The sequence below is a fragment of the Hippopotamus amphibius genome, chromosome 12 (assembly GCF_030028045.1).
Source record: "Hippopotamus amphibius kiboko isolate mHipAmp2 chromosome 12, mHipAmp2.hap2, whole genome shotgun sequence".
Lineage (NCBI taxonomy): Eukaryota > Metazoa > Chordata > Mammalia > Artiodactyla > Hippopotamidae > Hippopotamus > Hippopotamus amphibius.
The window spans coordinates 30,571,510-30,597,060 of record NC_080197.1 but is presented as its reverse complement, the minus strand read 5'-3'; the positions used below and the strand labels follow the sequence as shown (position 1 = coordinate 30,597,060).

At 50.9% G+C, this 25,551-nt stretch overlaps 1 protein-coding gene across 4 annotated transcripts in view; it reads right to left on the bottom strand.

The window, feature by feature from the left end:
- Positions 1–11,798: 11,798 nt before the first annotated feature.
- Positions 11,799–25,551, bottom strand: part of LOC130833060 (tyrosine-protein phosphatase non-receptor type substrate 1-like) — a 44,265-nt gene continuing 30,512 nt past the window's right edge. For all 4 annotated transcript variants that reach the window (XM_057702261.1, XM_057702263.1, XM_057702260.1 and 1 more), the window contains 3 exons: positions 23,273–23,297; positions 16,727–16,766; positions 11,799–14,301 (listed from right to left, as the gene is read on the bottom strand). In XM_057702261.1, the coding sequence (XP_057558244.1) occupies positions 14,047–14,301; positions 16,727–16,766; positions 23,273–23,297 (320 nt within the window). In that variant the 3' untranslated portion in view covers positions 11,799–14,046. The remainder of the gene's footprint in view (positions 14,302–16,726; positions 16,767–23,272; positions 23,298–25,551) is intronic.

Genomic DNA, 25,551 nt, shown 5'->3' with positions numbered 1-25,551 from the left:
AAGCTGTGGCCTCCCAGTGTTCACCAGGCAGGGTGACAGCCCTGGGCCTCCTTCTCTATGACCTGATGCGTAAATCCCATTCAGCCTGGCCTGGGGCTACATGAGATTTCAGCCTCACTCAAAACAGAGAGTCCCAGGAACTTGACAACTCATGGCCAGGAGTAGTTCTGAGAAGCCAAGGAAAGCAGTTAGCAATGAAGAAATCTCTAAGTTGAGGTTTCTGTAGAAACATTAACTCATCCACAGAGGCTGTGTGCTGCATTTGGATTACAGGTTAGGCTCGTGAGCCTGAAATAAATTATATACTCTTCGTATTATTCAGCACTGTACTGTATAATAATAAATTATACAGTTATAGGCCTCAGCCCAAGTTATAACAAATTATACCACAGCGTATAATTACACTGCACTGCACCATATAATAATACATTAGACAGATACGAACCTAAGTTGTGATTCCAGAAAGAGATATGAGGATGAACAGGGCCTGTTGATCCTTTCCTCTGATCAGAACCTCGTCAGAGAAGCCTGGGGCCGAAGGAGAAAGGGGTCCATCTTTCTTCCCTCCCTCCCTCCCTTCTTTCCTTCCTTCCCTCTTTCCTTCCGCATACGTGGATGCCTCCTTGATTCTGAGTACAGACTTGACCCTGGAAACCTGGGCTAATTGGAACGAACGCTCGTCCCCGAAGGGCTCCCAGGTTGTCAGGGGTGGTGGTGGGGGCAGGTGGGGAACCACATGTAGACTGAAAATGCAACCCTGTGTCATAACAGCTGTTTACGACTCATCGTAAAACAACAAAGCAGCCGGGTATTTAATGTATTAGCCTAGGTGTTGACTCCTCACCGCCCTGCAAGGTGGGCATCAGCGTCTGCTGACAGGTGAAATGAGCAAGGCTGACGTGACTTGTTCAAGGCAGGGGGGGATTCTAGCCCAGGACTATCCGCTGGTTACACTCCTCTGAGGGTGCTCTTCAGAGGAGGCAGCTTGGAAAGCAAAGATCAAGCTTCATAAACGTGACAGTGGACACGGCCTTGGGAGATACCAGGCTGGGGCCCCACCTGTCATCCCCCAGCGACTCCAGCACGGCTGGGTTTTTCCACAGCCCCAGAGGGGTTGCTCTTCCTTCCCTGGAGCTCACGGGCCTGGTGTAACGTGAGGTTGTGACGCTGTGAGCACGTCACGTGCTGTAAACGCGTTTCCTTCTCTCAACGATGTGAAGTTGGTGCTCTTCTTATGCCCATTTTATAGACGAGGAGCCTGACGCACAAGAGGGGGCCAGCAACTTGCTCAAGGTCCGCAAGCGGCGGAGTTGGAGTCTGAATTTCGGCAAGTTTGATCTGCCAGATTCCTCATTCTACATGGCTAGTTTAAAAAGAAACAAAGCACACTTATCTTCAAAGTCTAAACTTATCCTCAGATAGTTGTAGGATGAGAGGCCCCGAGGGACTGAGTCCCAGCGAGCAGCGTCCCACCTGAATCTCCCATCCACTCCGGACACACATATGCCCACTGGGCCACTGCTGCCTTATTTAATTATTCGTCTTTCTCTTCTCATTTGTCTGAAGAGCATATTAGACATGCGTAAGTAGTGATTACAGTGTAATCAAGGTGTGAAAGAAGCCGAAAGGGACAGAGAAGTGAAGTGCAGTGATCAAGGAAGGCTTATAGGAGGAGGTGGTAAAGGGCCAATAGGAGTTTAAATGGCATTCAAAGAAGGGAGAGGCATTCCAAGCAAGAAGAAGAGTAGAGGTAAAGCCGGACAGGTGAGGAGAGACCGTCTTTGGGGAATATCATTGTGTGAGCTGGGTAGGAGGTGAGGTGGGGTGACAGGCCAGGCCCTTGGATACACCATCAAGGTACTGGGACTTTATCCTATAGGCAGTGATGACCAATGCGCGGACTCGAGGTTCCGTGGGGACTTCCCAGCTTCACACTGTAGCATAAGAGGGGGAAACTGAGCCCTGTGAGGACCAACCTCAGCCTGCTCTACTCCATCCTCCAGGGCTCTCACATGCTGATCAAGCACTTACTCGAATGTTCTTCTCGTTGTGTCTGGCAAGTGCAAGAGGCTCAGTTATGTGCGTATCCCTGGAAGGGCACCTACTGGGGGATGAAGATAGGGTGGCCAGATAATATACCGGACACCCATGCCCAGTTAAATTTAAATTTCAGATAAACAACAAATAAGGTTTTAGTAAAAGCATGTCCCAAATTTTGCATGAGATATAATTATACTAAAAAAGTATTCATTTTTGTGTGTGAAATTCAAATTTAATTGGGCATCCTGTATTTTTATTTGCTAAATTTGTCAAATTAAGGAGGGGGGAGCAAGCCACTTTCCAAATAAAATTAAACCCCCGTACATCAGTCAGGGTCTCATCAGAGAAGAAGAGCCTTTACAAGTGATCCAGAAGGAGGGGTCCATCGTAGGGCTGTGACCTCATGCAGTGTGGGAGCTGGCAGGGTGTCCGTGCAGGCTGCTGCCTCAGCATCTAGTGGGAGCTGAAGTTTCTATGGACCAGAAGTCAGGAAGGAGAGCTGCGGTGGAGAGAAGAGCGGGAACAAACTGAACCCACATCTGTCTGTCCCCACCCCCAACCTTGATGCCGCAGTGACCTGCAGAACGCGGTACCCTTGCCCACGGGGCTGCACGCACACCGCACCCAGGGCTCCAGACACTCAGTGAGGTCTGGTGGGAGCTGCAGGGTCTGCAGGTCTTAGCACTGCCCCTGACCTCCCTACACCAAAAGTCGAGCATCAGGTCAGCAACAACATGTGGGGTGGCCACTCTGCCTGGCACCATGCACCGAAACCAGAATGTCATATGATGGTGGCTTCTTCACCTGTGCCTTTGAACAGAATATTGACTGTGGCCAGTGTCAACCCAGAACCATAGGGGAGGGGAATTCTGGGACACACAGGTCCAACTTTGTTAGGATGACACAGTTCAAGGCCAGGGCCGGTGAAAGCCATGATTGCAAAGGAAGGGAGTACTGGGTTTGCATCCCAGTTCTGCTTTGACTAGCTCTGTAACCTTGGGTGAGTTAACTTCTTGATGCCTCAGTTTCCTCACCTGTAAAATGTATACAAAACTCTTACCTCCCTTATAGAGCTGCTGAGAAAATAAAGTGAGACAATGAGTCCAATCTGACAGCTGACACCTAATAAGTTAGTAAATGATGACTGCTTGTGTCAAAGAGTTTGCTGTCTATTTTGCTATGAAAAAAAATCACTTGTCTTAAAATATTGATACATTCTGTTGCAAAATCCTCTCTTAATTAAGTAACTTACTAGGTCAGCCTTGGAAAGATAACATAAACCATCTTCAAAAGCATCTCCAAATGTCAAGGTTAAAATCACACCGCATGCGCACCAGTTATGAATCTTTGAGATCTTAGCAGCCCTTCCCCTTCCCCCAAATAAACAACACAAATAAGCCCTAAGTGACAAGAAGAGAGTAAAATCATGCTTCAACACTGCTGCAGATGCTGTGACTGCTTATGAAAAGAAAACACTTTCTTTAAACAGGCCACTTATGAAAAGGAAAGTTTGGGAGTGGAGCCGGCGTGGAATGGAAATCAGGAGTCCATCCAGCAGGCGGTGGCCACCACCAGGGGACACGGGTGAGGTGTGAGCCGGGGAAGGCTGGGTGGGGCCTGGGAGGATAGGAGGCAGAGGGCTCAGAGGATAGCAGCTCTCTCCATTCTTGGTGCCCAGAGAATGGTAGGGAGAAAGGTTTTCCAGCTGGCCCTTCATCGTTTGTAACCTCAGGGCCTGCTTCCACTGTTATCTCGGTGCCGTGCCTTATTTTCACAGCTGAGCAGAAAAAAAAAGGCAAATTCTCTGTGGTTGAAAGAATAGGGGCAAATTGGTTCTCTTTAGGGTGTAAAGACCTCTCTCTGTTTCCCACTGGAAAAGGCAGCCCCCCTGGGCAGTCTTTTTAGCCACTTAGCCTGATTCTGAGATTTTCTTCTTAGGAACTTGTAATTCCAGATTGCAACAAGAAATATAAATGCATCTGAGACTGGTGGGTTTGTGCCAGGGCTGGAGAGGTTGGGGGAAGTGTTCCCAGAGGCAAAACAGGTGGAGAAAGTTTTCGGTGGAAACTGGGACTCCTACGTGTCTAAAGGGAGTGAAATGGAGGGCGATGTTGCAATCTGGATATAACAAATGTCCATGTGTTAAATTCAGGCATCCAGCTTCTAGGAATTTCTGTGCAAAGACGTTTATTGCAAAATTGTTTGCTAGTAGGAAAAAAAATAGAAAGAGCCCAAGCCTCCATCTGTGGGGAATTTGTGACCTTTCTCCTTCCTCCATTAGTGCCCCTCCGACTCCTTTCCAGCAGCCAGGGTATTTGTAAAAACGCATATGAGAGCAGGCTGCCCCTCTGCTCTGCTTCCTACTTCCCTCAGGATAAAGCCCTCGCTCCCCACCAGGGCCCATAGGCCCCACTTCCTGGGTCCCAGCCTTCTTTTCCACCATCATTTCAAAAATGCTCCTTTTCTCCAGCCAGACCACACTGGGCTCAGTCCAGCCTCACTGCCTCTGCCCTTGCTGATCCCTCTGCCTGGAGTACTTTAGCCTGGATTCTTCCCTTTCTCCCGTCTTTTTCTGCGGGTGGCAGTATAAATATCATATCCTTAGGGAGTTAGCACCGTGTCTAGTTTTCCATCCCTCATCCAGTGTCTCTCCATCACTTTGTCCCATCACTCAGCATAAGGTGAAATGGTCTCGATTAGTTATTCGCATGCTTGTTAACTGTCACTCCCACCAGAACTGCGAGCAAGGACTTCATGTGTTGTGTGCCCTCGCCTGGTGCATAGAGGCTGCCGCCATACGCATGTTCGGCAAGTGAATGAATGAACAAACAAATGTATGAATGTAAGAGCACTATGAAGCTTTTTAAAAGAAGGAAGTGATCTCTATGTGTTACTTGGATAGGTGCCTGCCCCACATGTATAAAGTAGTTGGATATGAACCCATTTATGTAAAAAAACAAAACAAAACAAAACAAAATAGCCTGTACCTAAGAAGAGTGCCCAGGTTTTGAAGGCTAATGATCATCCGGGCCCAGTTATAACCACTTTTTTAAAAAAATTAATTTATCTATTTATTGGCTGCATTGGGTCTTCATTGCTGCATATGGGCTTTCTGTAGTTGCGGTGAGTGGGGGCTACTCTTTGTTGTGGTGTGCGGGCTCCTCATTGCGGTGGCTTCTCTTGTTGTGGAGCACAGGCTCTAGGAGCATGGGCTTCTGTAGTTGCAGCTCACAGGCTCAATAATTGTGGCTCACAGGTTCTAGAGCACAGGCTCAATAGTTGTGGCACACGGGCTTAGTTGCTCCACGGCATGTGGGATCATCCTGGAGCAGTGATCGAACCTATGTCCCCTGCATTGGCAGGTGGATTCTTAACCACTGTACCACCTAGGAAGTTCCTGTAACCACTTTGACATTGATTGTCTTGTCTCATTTGATCTTCACAGCAACACTTTGGCATAGGCACAGTTTTAGGCACTTTTCTACAGAGGAGGAAACTGGCACAGAGAGGTTAAGAAACTTGCCCAAGGTCACACAGCTGGAAAGTCGAGAGCCAGAAAATGAATCCTGAGTCTGACTTCCAAAAATATATTCACTAAATGGGTGTCTAAGTGATGATCTCAGGGGGTGGAGAGGGGTGAGTTGAGGTTCAGGAGGCCCTGGGATGTCAGGGGAGGGGTCCGGATGCCAGTGCTATTCTTGGAGCACTGTGTGATCTCAGGCAAGTCAGTTCCTGACTTGGTGCTCACATGGGAACTCAGGGTTGAGGGCCAGAGCTACTGAGAAGAATAAATTGCATAACGTAGCCTGAGTGCACAGCTTGGGCCTCAACACATGATAGCTACCAGCAAAGGCTGTGAACCTTTGGGGAAGCAGAACTGACCTTGGCTGCCTGAAAGCCTCGTTCCGTTTCCTGGAGCCAAGGCCACACGGGCATCCCCCCAGGGCCCGGGTGCTTGGTTCAAGGCCACTGTCCTGTGGGGGCCCAGGGTGCCCAGCTGTTGCCCATGGAGCTGCTCCCACTGTGCTGGAATGCGACTCCCTGGGCGGCCCTGCCAGGGGAATGCATAGGGGCCATTCTTGACATAGCTGAGCCCTGGGCACAAGGTACTAAGATCAGGGCAGGCCACTTCAAAGGGCCTTTGCCGCAACTCTTGAAAGATGAGACTCTAAAACTCGTCCTGCCTCCGGGGAACACGCAGCCGGGAATGGCAGTCAAGTTAGGAGCTGGTGTCTCCGGCCTTTGGCAGCGCTGCTTCTGCACAAATGGGGGAGGGGGTGCTTCCGGGCAGCTCCCAGTCTGGATTGTGCATTTGGGTTCTCGCACCTCCCCTCTGAGCTGCAAATTCACATCTACTTTTGTGATTATTTGGTGATTTCCCCTGCCTCCTCCCCTTCCCCCAAAGCCTGGGACCTTGTTTGTCACTCGCCCTCTGTGTCCGCGGTACAACCTGCAGTCGGTGCTGAGCAAATATTTCTCGAATCAATGGATTGCCCCCTTCGGCCAAGTTTCGTAACGTTGGAAAGGCCCTGAGATTTAATCCTACTTCTAGGACTAGATGGGAAACTTTGAACTTTGCTTTCAAGGCGATAAGGCTCCGGTGGCAGCCTGTCTGGGTTTGAACCCAGGCTCTGTCTTTTACCAGCCACGTCAACTTAGGAAAGTTTCTAAACTTCTCTGTGCCTTGGTTTCCTCACCTGGGAAATGGGGCCCTGGCTGTGCCTACATCACAGACAGGTGTGAAGGACAAATGGCTCAGCTCGTGGCAAGTGCTTACAATAAAGCCAGGCACAAGGTCTAGATAAATATTAACTCGTATTATTTTATTATTATTATTAAATCATTATTATTAAATTATTATTATTTATCAAGGTGTAACTTACAAACAATAAAATGCACTCATTTTAAGAATACAGTTCGATGAGTTTTGATAGATATATATGCCCATGGAAGCATCACCTCAATTAAGGGACAGTCCTGTCTCTGCAAATATTCCCTCTGCCCCTCAGTCAGCCCCCTCCCCTCTGCTCTCTGTCTTCATAGCTCTCTTTCGATGGCTCTGGAACTTTATATACATGGAGTCTTACAGCGTGTGCTCCAGCCTCTGGCTCCTTTTCCTCAACATGTTTTCGTCCACGTTGTTGTGTGTATTGGTAGTTTGTTATTGTTGTAACTCCTGTTATTACCAGCGATTTTCTCAGTCTCAGTTTCCTCTTCTGTGAAATGAGGTTAATAATTTCCACCTCACAGAAAGCGGTGAAGGAGAAACAGGACTCTGAGCAGTGCAACCCCATCACTGATCTCCATACAGAGGATCTTGCATCCTGCACTCAAACCATGCTCTCCCACCACCTCCCCCAATCCCCAGAGAGGGGCCCTTCCAACGTTACAGGGAGCCTGGAGCCCAAAGGGTCAAGGGCTTTGCTGGGTTGATAGGGGAGGACCCTTGGAATAGATGCACAGCCGTGAAATGATGGCCGTGTTTATAAAGCAGATTGTTATTTTTTAATTCTTCGCCTCGTGTCCTTTCCCCTACTTCTCCCTTTTAAGGATAATTAAAATGCAAGCTGGCACTCCCTGCGAGGAGACAGCTGAAGATTTAATTGCCCCAAGAAAAAATTTCCAGTGAAAGGTCTTGTGGTAATGGCAGCTCCCGGCCTGGCCGCCCAAGCGCCTTTGCATCGCACACGTAACATTAGCGGTAATGCCTTCATCTGCACATGCACGGGGTCCATTTACTGGCACAGAAGAAGCCAGGGCAGAACAGAGCTGACAGCCTCAGTCAGGCCACCTCCTTCTCACCATTAAACTCTCACCCGGCCTCACTCTGGAGACAGGTCTGTGGCCCAGATCCACGTGGCCGGCTGTTGCACCAGCTGACCCTGCCCGGAGCTGGCCTGTGGGGGCAGAAGGCCTCGGCGCCTGGGAACAGCCCCTTCCACCCCGAGGGTTTGGCCTGTTGTCCTTGAAGTGGGGCCAGGAGGACACGTCTGCTGAGTGGCCGAGCCCGGCCAGCTCACCAAGTTGGGGCGTTTGCCAGCTATGCCTGGGTTGTGCAATTTCAGGGTAGAGGAAGATCTTGCAATCTCTCATTCTGTTTTCTAAGTGCAGTCCCAGTTTCCCCAGATGAGACATCAAAGGCTCAGACAAGGGTCACTGGCTCCTTGCCTGTTGGGGAACGTGCACCAATTTTTAAAAAAGTGATTGCTCTGAACCCAGGATCACGATGAAAGGCAGAGTGTCTCAGTAGGGAAAGTCAGGTGGACTGGGAGTCCTAGTTCCAAACCTGCCAGCTGAGGCACTTTTAGTTCTTCTAAGATGCCGTGCAGTCTCCAACTTCTGGGCCTTTGTGTACGCTCTTCTTTCCCCATCTTTCTTCCCTCCCTGTGTCCCTTCCTTCCTCCCTATCCAGGCCTCCCTCCTCCCATGCATCTATCCATCCATCCACTCATCTTCCCTCCATCCCCCCCCATTCTTCCATTCCCTCCTTCCGTCCATCCAACAAATACTTATTGGAGGCACCCGGTGGGCTGAGCACAGGAGTTACATTGGTAAGCAAAGCTGACACCCCCTTGCCCTGAGACAGCTCCGAGAGCAGTGGAGAAGAGGTGTTAAGTCATCACAAGGCCCATGTATACTTCCAAATAGTGACCAGGGCCGCAGAGGAGAAGTTCTGAACAGGGTTGTTACCATGGTGTTCAACAAAGGAACTCAGTCCATCTTTGATTCAGAGGACAAGCAGGAAATATCAAGCAAGTGTTCCTAGCAGGGCGAACAGCATGTGCAAAGGCCCTGTGGTTCCTGCCAGGAACTGTTGGGAGGCTGGTGTTGCCAGTGCAGGGAGTGATGGGGAGAGTAACACAGGGCCAGCCCACATGGGGAAGGCAGAGCCTGTACCAGGGCCTCCACACCCTCTTCCTCTGGCTCATTCTTATTCATCCTTTAGGGCTTAGCTCAGGAATTTCATGGATATTATCTTTCAAAGGAATTAAGCAGTGTTCCCTAAGCCCTCACCTGGGCCAGGCCCTGGGCTGAGCTCCTGGACCAAAGATAAGGCACTGACACCATCTTAGGAAAGTGTCAAGTTGGGGCAGGCATCAAAGTTGGGCGTGGGGTTGAATCCCCAGGGGGCCAGGGCACCAGTCTTTTTTAAAACTCTGATGTATAACTTGTACCCAGAGAAATGCAGACATTGAGTGTGTACTTGATGGATTTTTTAACACAAGTCCCCGTGAAACCACCATTCGGGTGGGGAAACAGAGCATCCCATCGCCCCAGAAGGCCCCTCGGCCTCCTCTCCTTCACTGAGCCCTCCGAGGATAGCCCCGCTCTGGCCTCTGTCAACAAGCTTTTGCCTTTGAACATCTGGGGCCCATGTCTTTTTGGAAAGCATTTTAAATTGCATAATCCTGTATTCAGAAAACAAACCCAGACCACAGTCAAACACAGTGCCATGGTTGGGGGGGTGGACAGAGGGGACCCCAGTGGTGGCAGGCTGAATCCTGGGGAGGTCCAAGGGTACATCGGCTGACTAGAGAGCAAGACCACCCTGACGCTTTGGGGTGAGACCACATGGTGTTTTTTGGCTCCCAATAGAGCCTAGTGCACCCCAACCCTGTATGTGGCCCCCGCCATCTCTCCAGCAACCCCTACCCCCCCATCACACCCATCTGGTGCCACCCACATCCATTAGCAGCACCACTGCCCAGACAGACAGTGGCCCTTGAAGAAGACATGTAATCTCTCCGGCTTCGATTTCTCTGTTAAACGGGGGATAATCATAGGACCTACCTTATAGGCTTGTTAAGAGGATGGAGTGAACTGATATTAAATAGGTTAATATTTGTACAGAGTTTAGGAGACTTTCTGATATGCAGTAAGGGCTTATGTTAAAACTAAATAAAATAAACAAACGGATTGAATCTTGGCTGGTGGGAATATGCTGGAAGACACAGGCACTTTTACAGTTGGGCATTAGAATCTTAAGAGCGAGCAGAAATTTTCCTGATTATAAAGTGGGCAGGGGCTGCAGAAGGTGAGAGCCTGGGTCCCCATGGATGGGGGCCAGTGGGGGGTCCTATCGCTCTCCTTTGCACAGGAAAAGCAGAGGAGGTGCCCGACAAGTGCCCAGTGCTTAACTGATTTCCTGGCAGGAGGGAGAGGATCACTCGGCTCCCATCAACTTCGATTTTGCCTGCCAACCTCAGTCCTGGAGATCCGGGCTGTGGAGAAGTGTGGAGCCCAGGTGCTGCATGAATTACATGCCCAGGTCTCCTTGCCTGGACTGGCCATCCTCCACCTCCACCTTCCCAGAGAAGGAAGGCATTTCCCTGCCCACTCGGCCTGGATTCAGGCCTGGAACACCTCATTCTGCAAAGCAGCATACATATTTCACAGGTTGGGGCCAAGGGAGGAGAGCTGAGTTCTCTGTCACAGCCAAAGTCCTGGCCTGTGGGGCAGGTGACCTCTCTGATCCCGGCAGGAAGCTCCTTGCCTCCTGTGATCACAGGCGCCAGGCCAAGGGCTCAGGGCTGATCCCGGGTAGGCTTGCAGATCCAAGCACAAGTCCCCACTTAACAAAATTGTTTGAGATTGGCCAGGTCGTGTGCACTTCTGAGCCTCAACTTTCTTCCTCTGCAAAATGGGTACAACCACCACTGCTACTGGACAGTTAGGAGAATTAAACATGATGAGCAAGAGCCAGAACTCCTTGGGCTCTGCCATGGAGCACTGGGGAAATGACTTAACTTCTCTGTGTCTTGGTTTACTCATCTGTAAAATAGGGATAATAAGAGTTCCTACCTCACATGGTGGTGGGGGATTAAATGAGTTAATAACTATAAAGCACTTAGCATATTACCATAGCGGGCATTAGCTATTATTACTGCTAATAATTTTGCATAATCAGTGCCAATATGTAATGTGTGGATATTAACTTAGTGGCTAGAAGCTGGGCTCTGAAGCTGGAGGCTCAGCAGCATCACTCATTAGCTGTGTGACCTCATGTAAGTTACACCACCTCTCTGCACCTTGTCTACAAAATAAGGTCAGTACCTGGAGCTGTGAGGTTATAAAGGGGTTAATTAATGTAAAGTGCCAACACACAGTAAGCACTGACTATGCATGTTATGTTGACATCATTATATAATTGTCATTGATATTAATATTCTTATGGAGGGGACATAAAGAAACTAACATTTATTGAGCACCTATTATACACTAGCACGAGATATGAATCATCTGGCACGGCTATTATAGGACAAGCATTAGCTTCCACATTTGGTAGAGGTGGAAAGTGGGGCCCCAAGATCCCATAGGTGGTGAGGGGTGACCAGACCCCACTGTGCAATGTTTAGGGCGGGAAGGAAAGACCCAATGCTTAGTGAAGGCCTGCCAAGTGCTGAGCATGGGGCTTGGCAACTCTGACCCCTCTAATCCCTGCACTAACCCTAGAGGGGGTATTACTGTCCCCACTGTGCCGATGGCCAGCCTGTGCCTCCAAAAGGTGAAGGGTTTGTTCCTGCAACTACAAAGTGGCAGAGCTGGGATTCAAACTGGCTTTTCTGTCGGAATTCTGCTCAAGCAGGTGTTTTGGGCTGCCTTACCCTGACTCCCACAAAGTATTTGTGTCTATAAAACCCAAGAAAGAGGACCAGACGCCAAGGTCGCTTCCAAGCCCTGGGGCGCACGTGATCTTCTCCCAGGCTCGCGGGGGAGGGGAAAAACTCACAGACACAAGGACACGCAACACCCAGAGGGGCCGTTGTTACCCAGAAATCTTTATTACAAAAATATTTTGCAAGCCAAAAAGTTTAAGTTGCAACTATATACAAAATGGGGCCTGTTTCCTTCCCCGCAGTCTGAAAATAAACTCCCAAAACCATGCTCCTTCCGTATTGTTGTTTCGACTGCTTCCTTTTCCTGGGGTTCGATACACAAGGTATGGGACTCTCCAGGCTGCTGGGCTGAAGCTAAACTACGTGACTTCCTTGGCCTCATTCCTTACTCCCCTTCCAAAATTCGAAATAAAATAAAATTAAAATGGCACCAATAAAACATTATTTTAAAATTCTGTGCGTGTGCGTGCAAGTGCTCACACACGTGTGCTCTCTCTGGGCAGAAGAGGGAGAGACCGAAGTTTACAAGCCAACCTTTTGGAATTTGGAAACAGCTCGAGCCAGGCGGCTGGGCCACTGTGCTCCCAGATGCCACAGAGAAACTCTGGCTCGTGGGGCCAAAGCTGCCCACATGGCCTGTTGGCTCTGCCAGTTCCTGGAAGCCATCAGGTAAAACAAATCACTGTCCCCAGAGAGCTGGGTCTGCACTGGGCTCCCAGAGTTCCACCTGGAGGACCTGCTGATGGGCAGGATGGCTGAGATTGTGGCTCTGACAGCCTGAGCCAGGAATCCCTTCGGCATCAAATGGCTGGACCCAGGGGGCAGTGGAGATTAGCAACTCAGCTCTGAGAGCTGATCAGTTCCATGTGAAGACCGAATAAACAGGGCTTGCAACATCTGCTTGCCGTGGGCCCACCCAGGCCTCCACACTGAATTGGAAGGGTGGGGGGGTCTGAGGGTAACGGGGTCACGGCCTCTGCCCAACCTCCTGAGACAGAAGGTGGGTCATTCCTGGCTTCACAGATGCCCAGTCCTTCTGGCTGTCTTTGATTTATTCCAGTTTGATCCCGAAAGGGTTTGGGAGCAGAAATGGAAGATTCCAGCTTCAGAGATCAGCTCAGAGAACTGGAATGGGGAAAAATGCCAGGCACAGCTTCCTACCCTGCATGGCCCTAAAGTGCTTGTGAGAGATTGAGGGGAGGGATGGCATCTTTCCTCTCCCCTCTTTACAGGTGAGCAAACTGAGGCATTAGCTCTTGGCCAGACCGCATGGAGAAGGAGGCAGACTAGAGAAGCACGGGCAGGTTCAGACTTAGCACGCTGGGGGCTTGGAGGGCAGAAGTACCATCCTCGTGGAGAGAAGGCTAAGTGTCTCCATTGAGCAGCCAATCTGGAACCTTCTTCCCCACCCTCAGGGCTCTGGGACTGGGAGGAACTGTTTCCGCTATAAAAGAATCCCTCCGGGACAACTGACCATTCAACCTTAGACTGCGCAAGACCCAACCACGCACTTCAACACATGACAAAGAGCCAGGATAACGCTGCTGTTGTTTTAAGAAAAAAAAACAGAACAAAACACCACAGATCAAATTTTCTAACACCTCAGTTTCAAGATTGCACATTTCACATTTCTCAATAATTTACAGGCGTCCACAGCGAGATGTTGTGAGTTAGTGCTTGCTGGAAGAAGCGAGCTCAGGTCTGGAAAGGAGAGATGGGGTCACGTGGAGTGTCACAGCTGGGATGACAGGTCCTCCAGGTCTCTAGGGCCGTGAGGAGGAGGGGCGTTTGGTCCCTCGGTCCTTGGTGGTGGAGGAGTTCCTCAGAGGGTCCTCTCCTCCCCGGGGTTTGTGGCTGGTCAGTGCAGGGAGGGGAGTCAGGACTGCTGGCAGCTACCGCACCAAGTCTCGGGATGCGGGTCCAGCTCCTCCACAGATGGGCAGTATGATCTAAAGGGAAAACTTTCCCCAAAGCCCCAGGTAGGTGGTGCTGGGAGGAGGAGGTGAGTTTTCTCCCTCCTCACTCTGGAAGATCAGGCTGCAGAGCATCAAGGAGGCAGTCAGGGGTCTCTAAGACCATGACCAAGGCCCGCAGTTGATGGACAGAGGTGTGAGAGTTCTTGCACCCCCGGTGGCTCTGACCAGTTCCCAGGTCAGCTCCCTTCCTGGTCTGGCAACACAAGCCTCCATGTGCGGCCATGTGGAGGGCCCACGGCCACCCTGGGAATGCTGGAGAGCCAGCTGGGCTGGGGAGAGAAGAGCTACCCTCACTCTTGGGTCCCGTTCCACCCCGGCCCTCCAGGAACTGGGCTGGCTGTTCTCATCACAGCTGCCCCACGTGGGACAGGAAGGCTCATGGGGGCAGACCCTAGAGACGGCCACAACCCTGTTCACTTCCTCTGGACCTGGACACTGGCATACTCTGAGTAGGATGGCTCAGGCTTGGGGGCTGGCTGCTTGGGGGTCCGGTTGAGGTGGACCATGTCCAGGTCGGCGTAGGTGAGGGTGTCCTCGGACACAGGTGGTGGGCGGGCCTGAATGCTGGCATACTCTGTGTGGTTGTTGGGCTCGTTGGCCTTGGGGGTGGACTTCTTTCCCTTGGGCAGGTTCAGGTCTGCGTACGTGATGTCGTTGTTGTCCTGGATCTAAACGAGACGGAGAAGGTCATTCTGGAGGCTCCAGCCATTCACTCACCATTGGTACCAAGTCTGGATGCTTCTGTCTTCTCTGGGCCTCCGCTGGCTCAGCCCTAATTCATGCCCCCTATTCTCCGGCTGAGGTCACCTGTCTCCAGCCTGGCCCTTCCAATCAGCCTCCTCCTCACATGGCCTGAAGGCTCTCCCTAAAAGCCAGTGTAGTCACGTCATGGCCCTGCTTCAATATCACCCCCTCCTGCAGCTCCTGCCTGCCTTTCCTGATGCTCTTTCCTCTGCCTTGAGTGGCCCTCCTTCTCCTTGAAATGAAACCCAATCCCCCCCTGTCAATTTCATCCTAGGACCCTACTCACAGCTGGGTCCAGGGCTCTGTCTCTGTGCTCCTCCATCACAGCACCTGCCACCTGGGACTGTGCCTGTTTGGGGGTCTGAGTAGATTTTGATCCCCCAGGGGATGCGGACATTCATTTATTTACTCATTTATTCACCAAGTATTCACTAGGCATTTGTTAAGATGCAGAAACCAAGGCTGGCACAGAAGCAGCCCAATCGAGGTTAAATGAATGAAGGAATGAGTGGTGGGTGGATAAACGGATGGCAACAACCTCAGCCCCACTTAGGGTGAAGCTGGGGACTGGGGGACAGAAGACAGGGGTGTGTGAGAATGAGGCCAGCAGGTAACAGGAGGTAAAGGTTCTGTAGGCAGAAGTCGGAGCGTGAATCCTGGTTCTGCTCTCTCTGGCTGAGGGACTGGGCAGTTCATTTAGCCTCTCTGGGCCTTGGTTTCCCCAACTGTAAAGTGGGTCTAATAATAATATCTATTGCCAGGGTCACCGACAGGATCCGATGAGATGGTCCAGGTAAAGCTTAGCATGGAATCTGGCTTATGCCAAGTGCACGTGTGTTTAGCACGTGTCAGCCATCATCTACCACCTGGCAAACCTGAGCTCCTCCCATGTGCTTGTCTTATTACCCACAACCGCCGCCTTGAAGTGACCCATCATGAATGACACACTTTGCTCCCTCTGTGCCTGGCAGCTGTGCTGTAGGAGTGGAGGGGAGCTACCAACACCCATGATCCCACCTGATGCACGATAATAACCTCAGTCGCCGACGACTGACAGGTGCCCTGCTCCCACGCGGATCACCCAATTTAGGCCCTATCACAGCCCTGCTTGGTAGGAATTATTTACTCTATTTTACGGTGAAGAATCTGAGAGCCAGGGAAGTTAAATAACTGGGTCAAAGTCACACAGCTAGAAAAGAGCCAAGGTCTGCTGGTCTCTAAAGCTGTGGTTTGACCACGTGGCCCCTGTCCTGAACGCTGCACGCTCACTGCTCTCTGGGAAACCCACACCAACAGCAATGGCTGGCCCCGGCACTGGGAGTCCTTAGTCACAGGGCTGCAAGCTCCACAAGAGCCTTGCTCACTGCCCAGGGCCTGGCACATAGCAGGTGCTCAGTAAGTCCCGAAGAACCGTGAATTCTGTACAGGTTTCAGTGACCAGCTCTTTTTGCCATCATTCTTTCCCTGGAAAGTTCCAGAAAGAACTTTGACTTTGAAAGTAAAATGACTGGGGAGAAGGCCTTCCTGTTTCATGATTGGAAATTGTCTTATATCTCTAATCACCACCTGAGCTCATGCCCAGGGCCACTGGAGGTGGGGGCGGGGGGTGATTTGTGATTGGGCACAGAGTTCTGGCTTAGAAACACTGTGCCTCTTATCAGCCTTGACTCTCTTCAACAGATTACAGCTACAACGATGACAACTGCCAGGGAAATGTCAAGGACAGCTGGCATGTTCTCATTCTGGGTTCAGGGCAGGGCCTGTCTCCTTACAAGGCGCAGAGGAGCCCTCTGCCTCCAAGATCTGAGAGCATCAGCCGGTGCTGACAGGGCCAGAGTTCTTGGAAACAGGCCAACCATGGTGCCTGCGAAATCTCCTGCGTGACGCTGGGGTGAAATCACCCGCTCGAGGGAGTGTGCCCTTGCCCTTGCAATGACACAGGGTCTTCCCGTCGGCAAAGGCAGTGCAGCGCTGTGTGTTACCCCGTGTGAGAGGCACAGGGCTACAGGGGTGCTCCCGGGGGAAGGACTGGCTGGGCACACGCACGGAGGCTGGACAGTGGGATGAACGCGAAGCCCGACTCCAGAGGCACCGTTTACACGGAACACATGGTGAACGGTGCCCTTCCAAGCTGTGCAGTGATTGGCACTGAGTCAGAGAGGCTGGGACTGACTCTCCAGGCTGGAGTAGAGGAAGGGGGGCACCCAGGAATGTAAGGGTACTCCACCCCTGGCACCCACCCTCCCTAGCGAAGGAGTCTTAATTTAGAATAAGATCTGCAGCTCCTGTTGATGCAAGGAAACCACACCACCGAGTTTCCCAGGGAGGGCACCTCACCAAGGACTGTACCTGGGTTGCTTCTCTGGTGTTCTTCTCAGGCTCATGCAACCTAAAAAGGAAAGAGATGCACAGATAAAAATACCCTCACTATCTCCAGTGCTCATGCAAATGGATAAGAATAACAATTAGGTTCCACTTCCTATGTGGGTGGAGGACATGGATGAGTGATTCCCTGCAGAAACACAACAGCTTACCACATGTTTGGACCAAAGGGCTTTTCAGCAATGCACTACCTTTTGTTTGTTTGTTTGTTTAACCTACTTTATCATCAATGATCTTTAAAAATTATAATACTCGGTGCTAGGGAAGGTGTGGTGAAACTGGCAGGTTCACATACTGCTGGTGGGAGGGGCCGACCGGCACAACGCTTTCTGGAAGCAGCTGGGCAAAGTCAAGAGCTTGGAAGGTGTCCTCATCTTTTGACTCATAATTGCACATTTGGGGGGGGGGGGTGGAATTCAAAATATAGAAAAAGTTTTATGCGCAGAGGCATTTACCACAGAATGAGATGGGGGAGGGAGGTTTACACCTCACAGCTCCACCAACTGGAACTGGTTAAGGAAATTAGGATAGATTTGTAGATAAAGACTTAAAAGATTTATGAGGAGGTTTTTTTTTTTTAATTACAAATGATTACATTAAAATGATAAGTATAAAAGCAAAATTCTCTGTGGAATGATCTCAATTATGAAAAATGTATTGATAACTCTGGAAGGAAACATAGTAAAATGCTAACAGGGGTGGTCTTTGGGTGGTATTTTTTCTTCTTTTTAGTTTTCCGTGTTTTCCAAATGTTCTGTAGCATACACATCTAAGCCTCACCATTAAGAAAGGAAAAGAGAAGGACCAAGTGTTCTGGTTAATCAAAGAAGCCGTTCATGCACTTGATTCTGTAATCGGAGGCTGTGGCTTGGCTCACTGCAGGTCACAGTCAAGGTGGTGAGCAAACCAGAGCCACTGGTCCTGCAGGAGTTGTGTGAATTCTCAGGCTGGCCACTCTGGGGATGTTAGCCTGGATCATGTCAGAAATGAGCAATGGGGCTTGGCAGTGGGGTTATTAATGGATTTGGCAGGAGCGCTTGGCTCGGACAGCAGTTCTGGGGCAGGATGGGCCCCATGTGGCCACAGCAATGGCCCTCCAGGAGCAGGGACACTGTCTGGAGAGGAAGGTCATTCACTCGGCTCCATACACCTCCTGCTTCCAACCAGTCCGGCTCCTGGCTGCCTCTGGTTCAAGTCCAACACCTCGCCCTGCTCGTAAGCCCTGTGCAGTCTGGCCCTGGCTGACCCCACCCCACCCCAGAGCTCATTCACTCCCTCACCCTCATTCACCCACTTATCTACCCACCCAATATTTCTCAAGGGCTACTCGGTGAGACACAATTTAAGGTCAACAACAGTCTTGAAGGACCCCCTCAACCACTTTTCCTCTTGGTTAACCTTTGTTTATCCTCCAAGACTCAACGATGTTGACACCTCCTGGGGGAGGCTTCTGACAGTGCTGGGCTGGCTGGGCTGCCCCTCTGTGACAATTTCAAACTCCTTGCATAGCTTCCCATCTGGTTTGTGTGTCTGTCTGCCTGTCATACTTCCTCACCACATGGGTATGGGTGCTCAAAAGTGACTTGGAATGAATGCCAATCAGACTGCCCCAGGGCCTTTGCACACTCATGCGTCCTTGCCTCCTCATCTGATTCACTCCTTCTCTTCCCGCAGAGCTGTTTCAAATAGTCCTTTCTCAGGGAAACCTGCACTGAATCCCAAACTCCATTCTAAGAACAATGGGCTCCTCTCTCAGAGCAATTATTACAGACTGGAAGCAGTTATCCATTTTTTTCATGTCTGTCTCTCCTCTGGTCTCTTCTATCTCAGTGAACGGCACTGCTGTTACTCAACCCTGTGCTCGGCTAAGGGAATCACCCCCAATTCTCCTCCCTCCTGCTTTACAAGCCTGTCTAATCCACGCAAGACTTGTCGACTCTGCCTCCAAAACACATTACAAACCCTCCACCATCCACCAGCCAAGTTTTAAGTTCCTGAGGAGCTTCCTCCTTGGAGTCTCTGCTCTATTCCTGCCCCACTCCGCCCCTGCACTCCACTCTCCACATGTAAAATACATAAGTGATGTCATATCATTTTTCTGCTTAAAACCCTCAACTCCTTCCTACCACACAGTGAAATTCATCTCTGCATCCTGGCTGCCTGGCCCGCATGATGTGCCCCCGCCAAATGTTCTAGTCCTCCATCTCCCCATCGCTCACTTTCTGGTGCCCTCGCCGCCTCTGCGGTCCATGAACACATCTAGCTGCTGCTGCCTCAGCATCTTGGCACTGGCCATTCCCTCTGCCTGGTCCACTCTCGCCCCCGATGTTCCCATGGCTAGAGCCTTCTCGCCCCTCAGCTGTCTTCTAAATGTCTCTTCCTTAGGTGGTCTTCCCTGACAGCCCACCACACTTCCCCCACCCCCCACCTCTGCTCTGTACTTACTTAGTGTTATTTAGTCAGTGCCTGCAGCATATCGTGTATTAACCTCCTAGCTTGTTTGGCAATGTGCCACCCTGTGGACCACAAGCTCCACGTGGGCAGGGACTAGGCCCATGTCGTTCACCACCAGAGCCCTGACACCTAGTAATGGGTTGGTATATCATTAGCCCACCAGAGACATTTGCTCACTGAATGAATGAATGAATGAACACCTCTCCCGTCGGATCAAAAGTGCCACGACACCAGGGCTAGCATCTTTTTTGCTCCTCTTTGCAACACCCCAGCTTAAGGCCTGGTGCTCAATCCAGATGAATAAATGAAAGAGTCAGGGAAGCCTTAAATATTCCAAGAATAAACGCAGTGAATGTCTGACAAGTGAACAAATGGCTGACCGAATGAACCCCAGTGCCCAATTAAGGGAGCAGAGCCACATTTTTCTCTCCTCTGAGCTGGGGAAGATTACAATGTTCTCCTGGACGTCCCTAACCCAGGGAGTTAGAAATAGCCAATCCCCCCACTGGCCCTGCAACCTGATGGGCCCTTTGAGCTCAAAGTGGTGGCACCCCCCTGCCCCCGCCTCTTCCCAGGCTGCTGGGTTGTTATCCATGCCAGCGTCCTCTGGAAAGCGTCTGATCCCAGCCAGCCTAGCTGAAGCTGGCAGCTTCACGGGAAAGCACCATTACCGCTCGCTAGCTATCGCTTTGGTTTAGAGAGATGAAAGGGCGCAAGTGCTCTCACGGCTCCCTCGGTAGGCTGATGCTAGAAAAATAAAAAACAGGCAGAAAATGGTTGGCTTCTCTGGGGAAGAAGAAACAGGCAGCAAGAGGCACTGGAACAGTGACGAAGAGCTTCAGCTTCAGTGTCAGGGAAATCTGGGTTGACGCGCGGTTCAGCACTTGCTGGCTGCGGGACCTTGGGAAGGTCACACGACGTCTCTGAGCCTCAGCTTCCTCAACCATGCATAGGGACGATAATAAGCTTCTAGAGCAGGGGCTCGCTCTCAAAGCCTGGCTCAGAAACAGCAGCATCAGCAGCACCTGAAAACTTGATAGAAATACAAATTCCACAACAGGAAACTCAGGGGGTGAGGCCAGTAAACTGCACTTTAACAGGCCCTTCAGGGGATTCTGATACACATTCAAGTTTGAGAACCTCTGTTGAATGAAACTGGGCTAATAGTAAATCACTGGACTTTTATGATAATTAAATCACCCATAGACTAATGCAGGTAAAATCAGATCTGTGCCTGGAACACAGTGAGCGCTCAGTAAATGTTAGCCGCTGATGCTGCTGTCATTACTGTTATTGGCACAGCCCTTTTCTTCCAGAAATGTACTGTCTAATTGGGGAGATGAGACACGTAAAAAATAAATGACAACAATAAAAATAGAACAACAAAAAAAAGAGAAATCCTTCCATATTTGGGGCTGTGAAGCCACTGACAGGGAGAGTTTTAGGGATTCAGGAAGTTAGAGATAGGGGACTGCTGTGGTGGTTTGGGATGGCATTGATTGATTGATTGACTGATTTAATGATTCATTCATTTGTTCATTCAACAAAACTTTACTGAACACCTAGTCCATTCTGGGCCTGGTGCCAAGTTCTGCAGCAATTAGCAGTGAATGTGAGGGAAGTAGTCCCTGCCTTCAAGAAGGATGGGTTATACTAAGGGAACAGCGCAGAGACAGCTTGAACACACTGGGGTGTCAATGCAGGGGCACCAGGAGAACTCCCAGGACGGGCCTCTGTCCCGGGAGGAGGTAATGCCCTTGCTGAGCCCAGAAGGAAGAGCAGGAGGTAACCAGGTAAAAGGAGGGGTGCCCACGCTAGCTTCCATGTCGCACAGTTCTGGGGTGCTGTTCAGAGCCTGCCATGACTGCCACCCCCTGGAGTTGTGCAGACCCTGGGTGGTTCAGAAGCAGGGGTGCAGAGCACATCTCAGGGAGAGAGGCCAGTGTACAAGGGCGAGGAGAGCGAGGATGCACCATGAGAAAGGAGGTGAAGGGGGGCAGCACTGGCCCAGCCACGGAATGTGAGTCCAAGGCCAGGCTGGAAGTGAAAATGTCCACGTCAGCAGGGCTGGACCACGAGGGGCTTGAGGGCCCCAGGAGGGCATCTGGGCTATCTTGAGGGCCACAGGGAGCCACTGAAGGGTTTTAGGCGAAGGATGGCAGCCAAGCCTTGTCCTTGAGAAAGAGTGTACTTGGTGTGGGAAGTGTGATGGGTGAAGGCCTGGCAACAGGAAACATGATTCCCTGGGAGCAGTGAGAAGCCTGGTTTTGCTGGAGTGGTGGCTCTGCGTGTTCAGGGATGGGGAGGCTGGGAGGTTGGCCAGGGCTCAGAGCAGAAGCCACCTGTGGAGGTCAGAACAGAAAGCAAGGCTTTCTCCCAAGGGTACCACGGACTCCCACTGTGGGGTAGGAGGGACACACAGTGCTTCCCAGGGCCCCTCAGACAGGTTAGATGCCCCTGCTGTGTGCAACCGCAGTGCCTAGTATTTCCCCACTACACCTATCATTTGGGGCCCCCCAACACAGGACACAGCACCCTCATGCCCCCAACCTTGGGACTGTCCTTGACCCTACAATCCATCAGCAAGTCCTCTTGGCTCTACCTCCAAAATATATCCAGACTCTGACCATTTCTAAGCCTATCCCATCACCCTGGTCCAGGCCACCACCATCTGCTTGGACCACTGCAGCAGCCTCCTCTCTGGCCTCTGTGCCTCCACCCTCACCTCCTTTAGCTTGGTCCCCACACGGTGGTCAGAGTGATACTTTTAAAACAAAGTCAGATCATCTCCCTCCTATGCCTCCTCATCCAACTGGGAGTAAAATCCCGAGTTCTAACAGCCACAGGCCCTAGACCATTGACTTCCACTCCAGATCCTTAGTACTGCTTTGCAATTCTGAAATCCACAAGGCTCTAAAAAAATCAAAAGATTTGCAAAACCCATTGCTGGCAAAACCTGTCCTGAATCAACATGAAGCTATTTATAGTCTGTATTTATCATCCTTAGTGTGGATGTTCATGTTTCCACACAGGTACATTCATGTAGTAGACGGGGTGCTGCCTCTGCTCTGCTGGGGTGATTATCGGGGGCCTCTCCCAAAGCTGCAAAGTCTGGATTAGTAACCCATCTGCTGCATGGGCTTCAGCTAAGAGACTGTGGGCCTGCACCTCCTCACCTCATTCCTTCCCATCCCCTCGCTCCTTCTGCCCAACTGCTGGCCTCCCCCGACCGCCTGGCACTGCCCACCTCGAGCCTTCACCTCGCCTGCTCTCTCGCCAAGCATGTGCCCCCTTACAGCTCCCCAGCTCCAGGTCCCTGCTCATATCCCCTCTTCAGAGGCTCTGCCCCCCTTGCCCTGCCCCCCCCACCCCCACCTGGCCCTCCTCCCCCATCTCCATCCCCTTGCTGTTTTTGATTTGTCACCACCTGACGGGACATTACATATTGTTTCACCTCCTCGCTTACTGCCTGCTTCTCTCACTGGCGTCTGAGCCTCTTGAAGGCCCAGACTGACTCTTGTTCACTGCTGTATCCTGAGTGCTCAGAGCAGAGCTGGCGCACAGTAGGAACTCAGCAAAAATCACAGAAAACACGAAGCAACAAACTAACGTACCGTCTGTGATGTAATGTCATCACTTTAGCCTCCGACCAGGCTGTAGGCTTCAGGAGGGCACAGATGTTTCTATCCTACCCACACCAGCACTGCCAGGGCTGCCTGTGCCAAAGTGCTCAATAAATATTTAATGAACGAAGGAAAGAGCAAAGTATACAATTTGGATTTGGGGCCGGTGTGTGCAGGAGGTTTCTGCCATAGGCCAGATGGGAACTGATAAGTGTCTCACTGTCTATGGAAACCAGTGCCTCTGTGTGCAGAAATCCCTTAAATCCCCTCATTTGAGACAGTAATTAAAGATGGACCTGGTGAGAGGAGCTTACAAAGGAAAGAAATAGGTTGACTGGCACAGGAATGAGGGTCAGTGGTGCAGGTTACGCTTCGCAGTTTTGGGGGCAAACAATCAAATAACTGCAAAAGCACCCTAAGCCAGTGATGCACTTACCTTGTAGAAGAAGTGGAGCCCTTGGCTGAAAGAGAGAAGAAACAAAAGCCAGTTACTTAACCTAGAAACACACCTTTCTCATGTAACTTCGTGTGTGTGTGTATGCAGAGGGGGAGACAGAGGTTTACCTCCAGGGACGCTGGGAGGAATTATTGAAATCACCTCTAAACCACAGGAAACCCCATGCCTACCTCAGTGGGGTGGGTGGTCCATTATCTTCCATGGAGGAAAAGACCAGTGAGCTGGGCCTTCCTGCTTTCCCATCTCTGCCAAAGGTCAGATCCCAAAGTGGCCTTCAGCCTGGGAGGGGCAAGTGCCTTACCTCTGGCTGAGCCTCACTTCCATGCACCACACACATTACCTGAAACCCTACAGCAAGCCTGGGTCCCCATCAGGGCCCTTCCCTGCTAGAGAACAGGTTCTAGCAGAGCTGCTAAGTGGGGGAACAAGTGTGAGTCCCACTTTTGCCACCAACTCACTTGCTGTGTGACCCTGAGGGGGGTATTCCCCTCTCTGAGCTTGGATTTCAGTGCTCTAATTCACAGGGTTGGGCTGGACATTCATTTTCATCTCACCACTTTCCGAAAAAGGATCTTAGGAGGAAAGAAAGGGTCCATCTGGTTCAGAGATTTTAAGCCTGTGATATGGGGCATCCCACAGAGAAGCCACTGGGGTTCAGTCACCACTTGACTCTCATTTGGCTGTAAAATTGTAATGCAAAAGCAACACGCACAGGCAAATGTGATCTGTGCCACATTTTAACAGGCTGGAGGCTGCCACAATGCAAGAATTCTCAGTGCCAGATTAATGCTTGGTACCTGGGCAGGTATTGGATTTTTAGGTGAGTGGTACCAGTTAGATGCTGCAGCTCAGCATCTAACATTTGAATGGAGGCTGATGGGCTGCCAAGTACTGGGACATGAGTCATCTCAGGGAGTCCAATGACGGGACATTGGATGACTCCCTAAGGTCACACAACTGGTAAGTGGTAGAACTGAAATTAGGTTATTTCAGTGTGAGTATGAGGTAGAGGGTGGCAGACACCTCAAGGGACAAAAAGGGAGAAGGGGTGTCCCATTAGGGTGGAGGTGAAGAGCAGCATGGTTTGAAATGTAGTTCCTGGAGACCCACTGTCCAGGTGTGAATCCTGGCCTTGGCACTTCCCAGTTGTGAGACCCCAATTGGGTTTTATAACTTTCTCATGCCTCAGTTTCCTCATCTGTAAAGTGGGATTCGGCCTGTGGTGAGAATGGTGCCTGGCACATCAGAAGAGCTGACTGAGGGTCAGTTGTCACTGTCACTAGAGCCCATGTCTGAGAGCTGTGGTCTGCACACAAGCAGGTCCACCTGGGTCGCTGATGCCCAGGCCCATGGTAATGAGCTCGCATGTGCCCATGCCTGACATGGTGGCCAGGGGTGAGGCCGCAAAGGGGGCTGGGGTTTCACTAACAGGCATGGTAAATGCTTCATCCAAGGGCTGGCTTGTCACCCTGGATGGGCAACAGATCCTGCTTCCCCATCCAAAGAGGAGTCCTTCCTGTGTGGCGGCTCCAGGGACGTTAGGGAAACCACCTGGTAGAATCTGTAGATCACCTGTTAGAACCTCTTCTAGATTCCAGAGATGCAGTGTGTGACGCCAGTCCTTCTGGATGTAAGCCTGAGGCTCAGGCAGTGTCTCAGAGCTGAGTCCTTCCAGCCAGCCTGGGGGGAGGGGAAGTTGGGGGGCAGAGGAGAGGGGGTGCAGGAGGGGTGCCTGTCTGACGCACAATATGCCCGTCGAGCGCTGCCTGGAGGTCCGGGTGCAGAAGCGCAGCTCAGGATGGCATTTGGCACTTTGCAGGCTGTGGCACGCGGTGGGTCACAACCAGCATTTTTAAGAGAATGTAGTACAAAATGTGACAAAAAGGAAAATACCAGAGTTCCAATTTTATAGATGGGGTGTGTGTGCATTGGGTTGAGACATGAAATATATTTCTATCACATGCAGCCAAAAAAGTTACAGAAACACTGGCTTAATATAGCCTCCTTCAAGAGTGGGAAAGAGGACGTACTTTTTAGGTCTGAGAATGTGTCGGAGCCGCTGCTTCACATGAGCTGATTTGTTTCATAACTATCCTCCAAGGCTAGTTTTACAGGTGAGGAAACGGAGGCTCGTGGAGGCCAAAGTGACTGTGTAGAGCATATCACGAGGGTCTGGAAGCTTGGTTTGTCTAACTCCAGAGTCAGAGGCCTGGCCACAGCAGCAACTACACACACACACACACACACACACACACGCT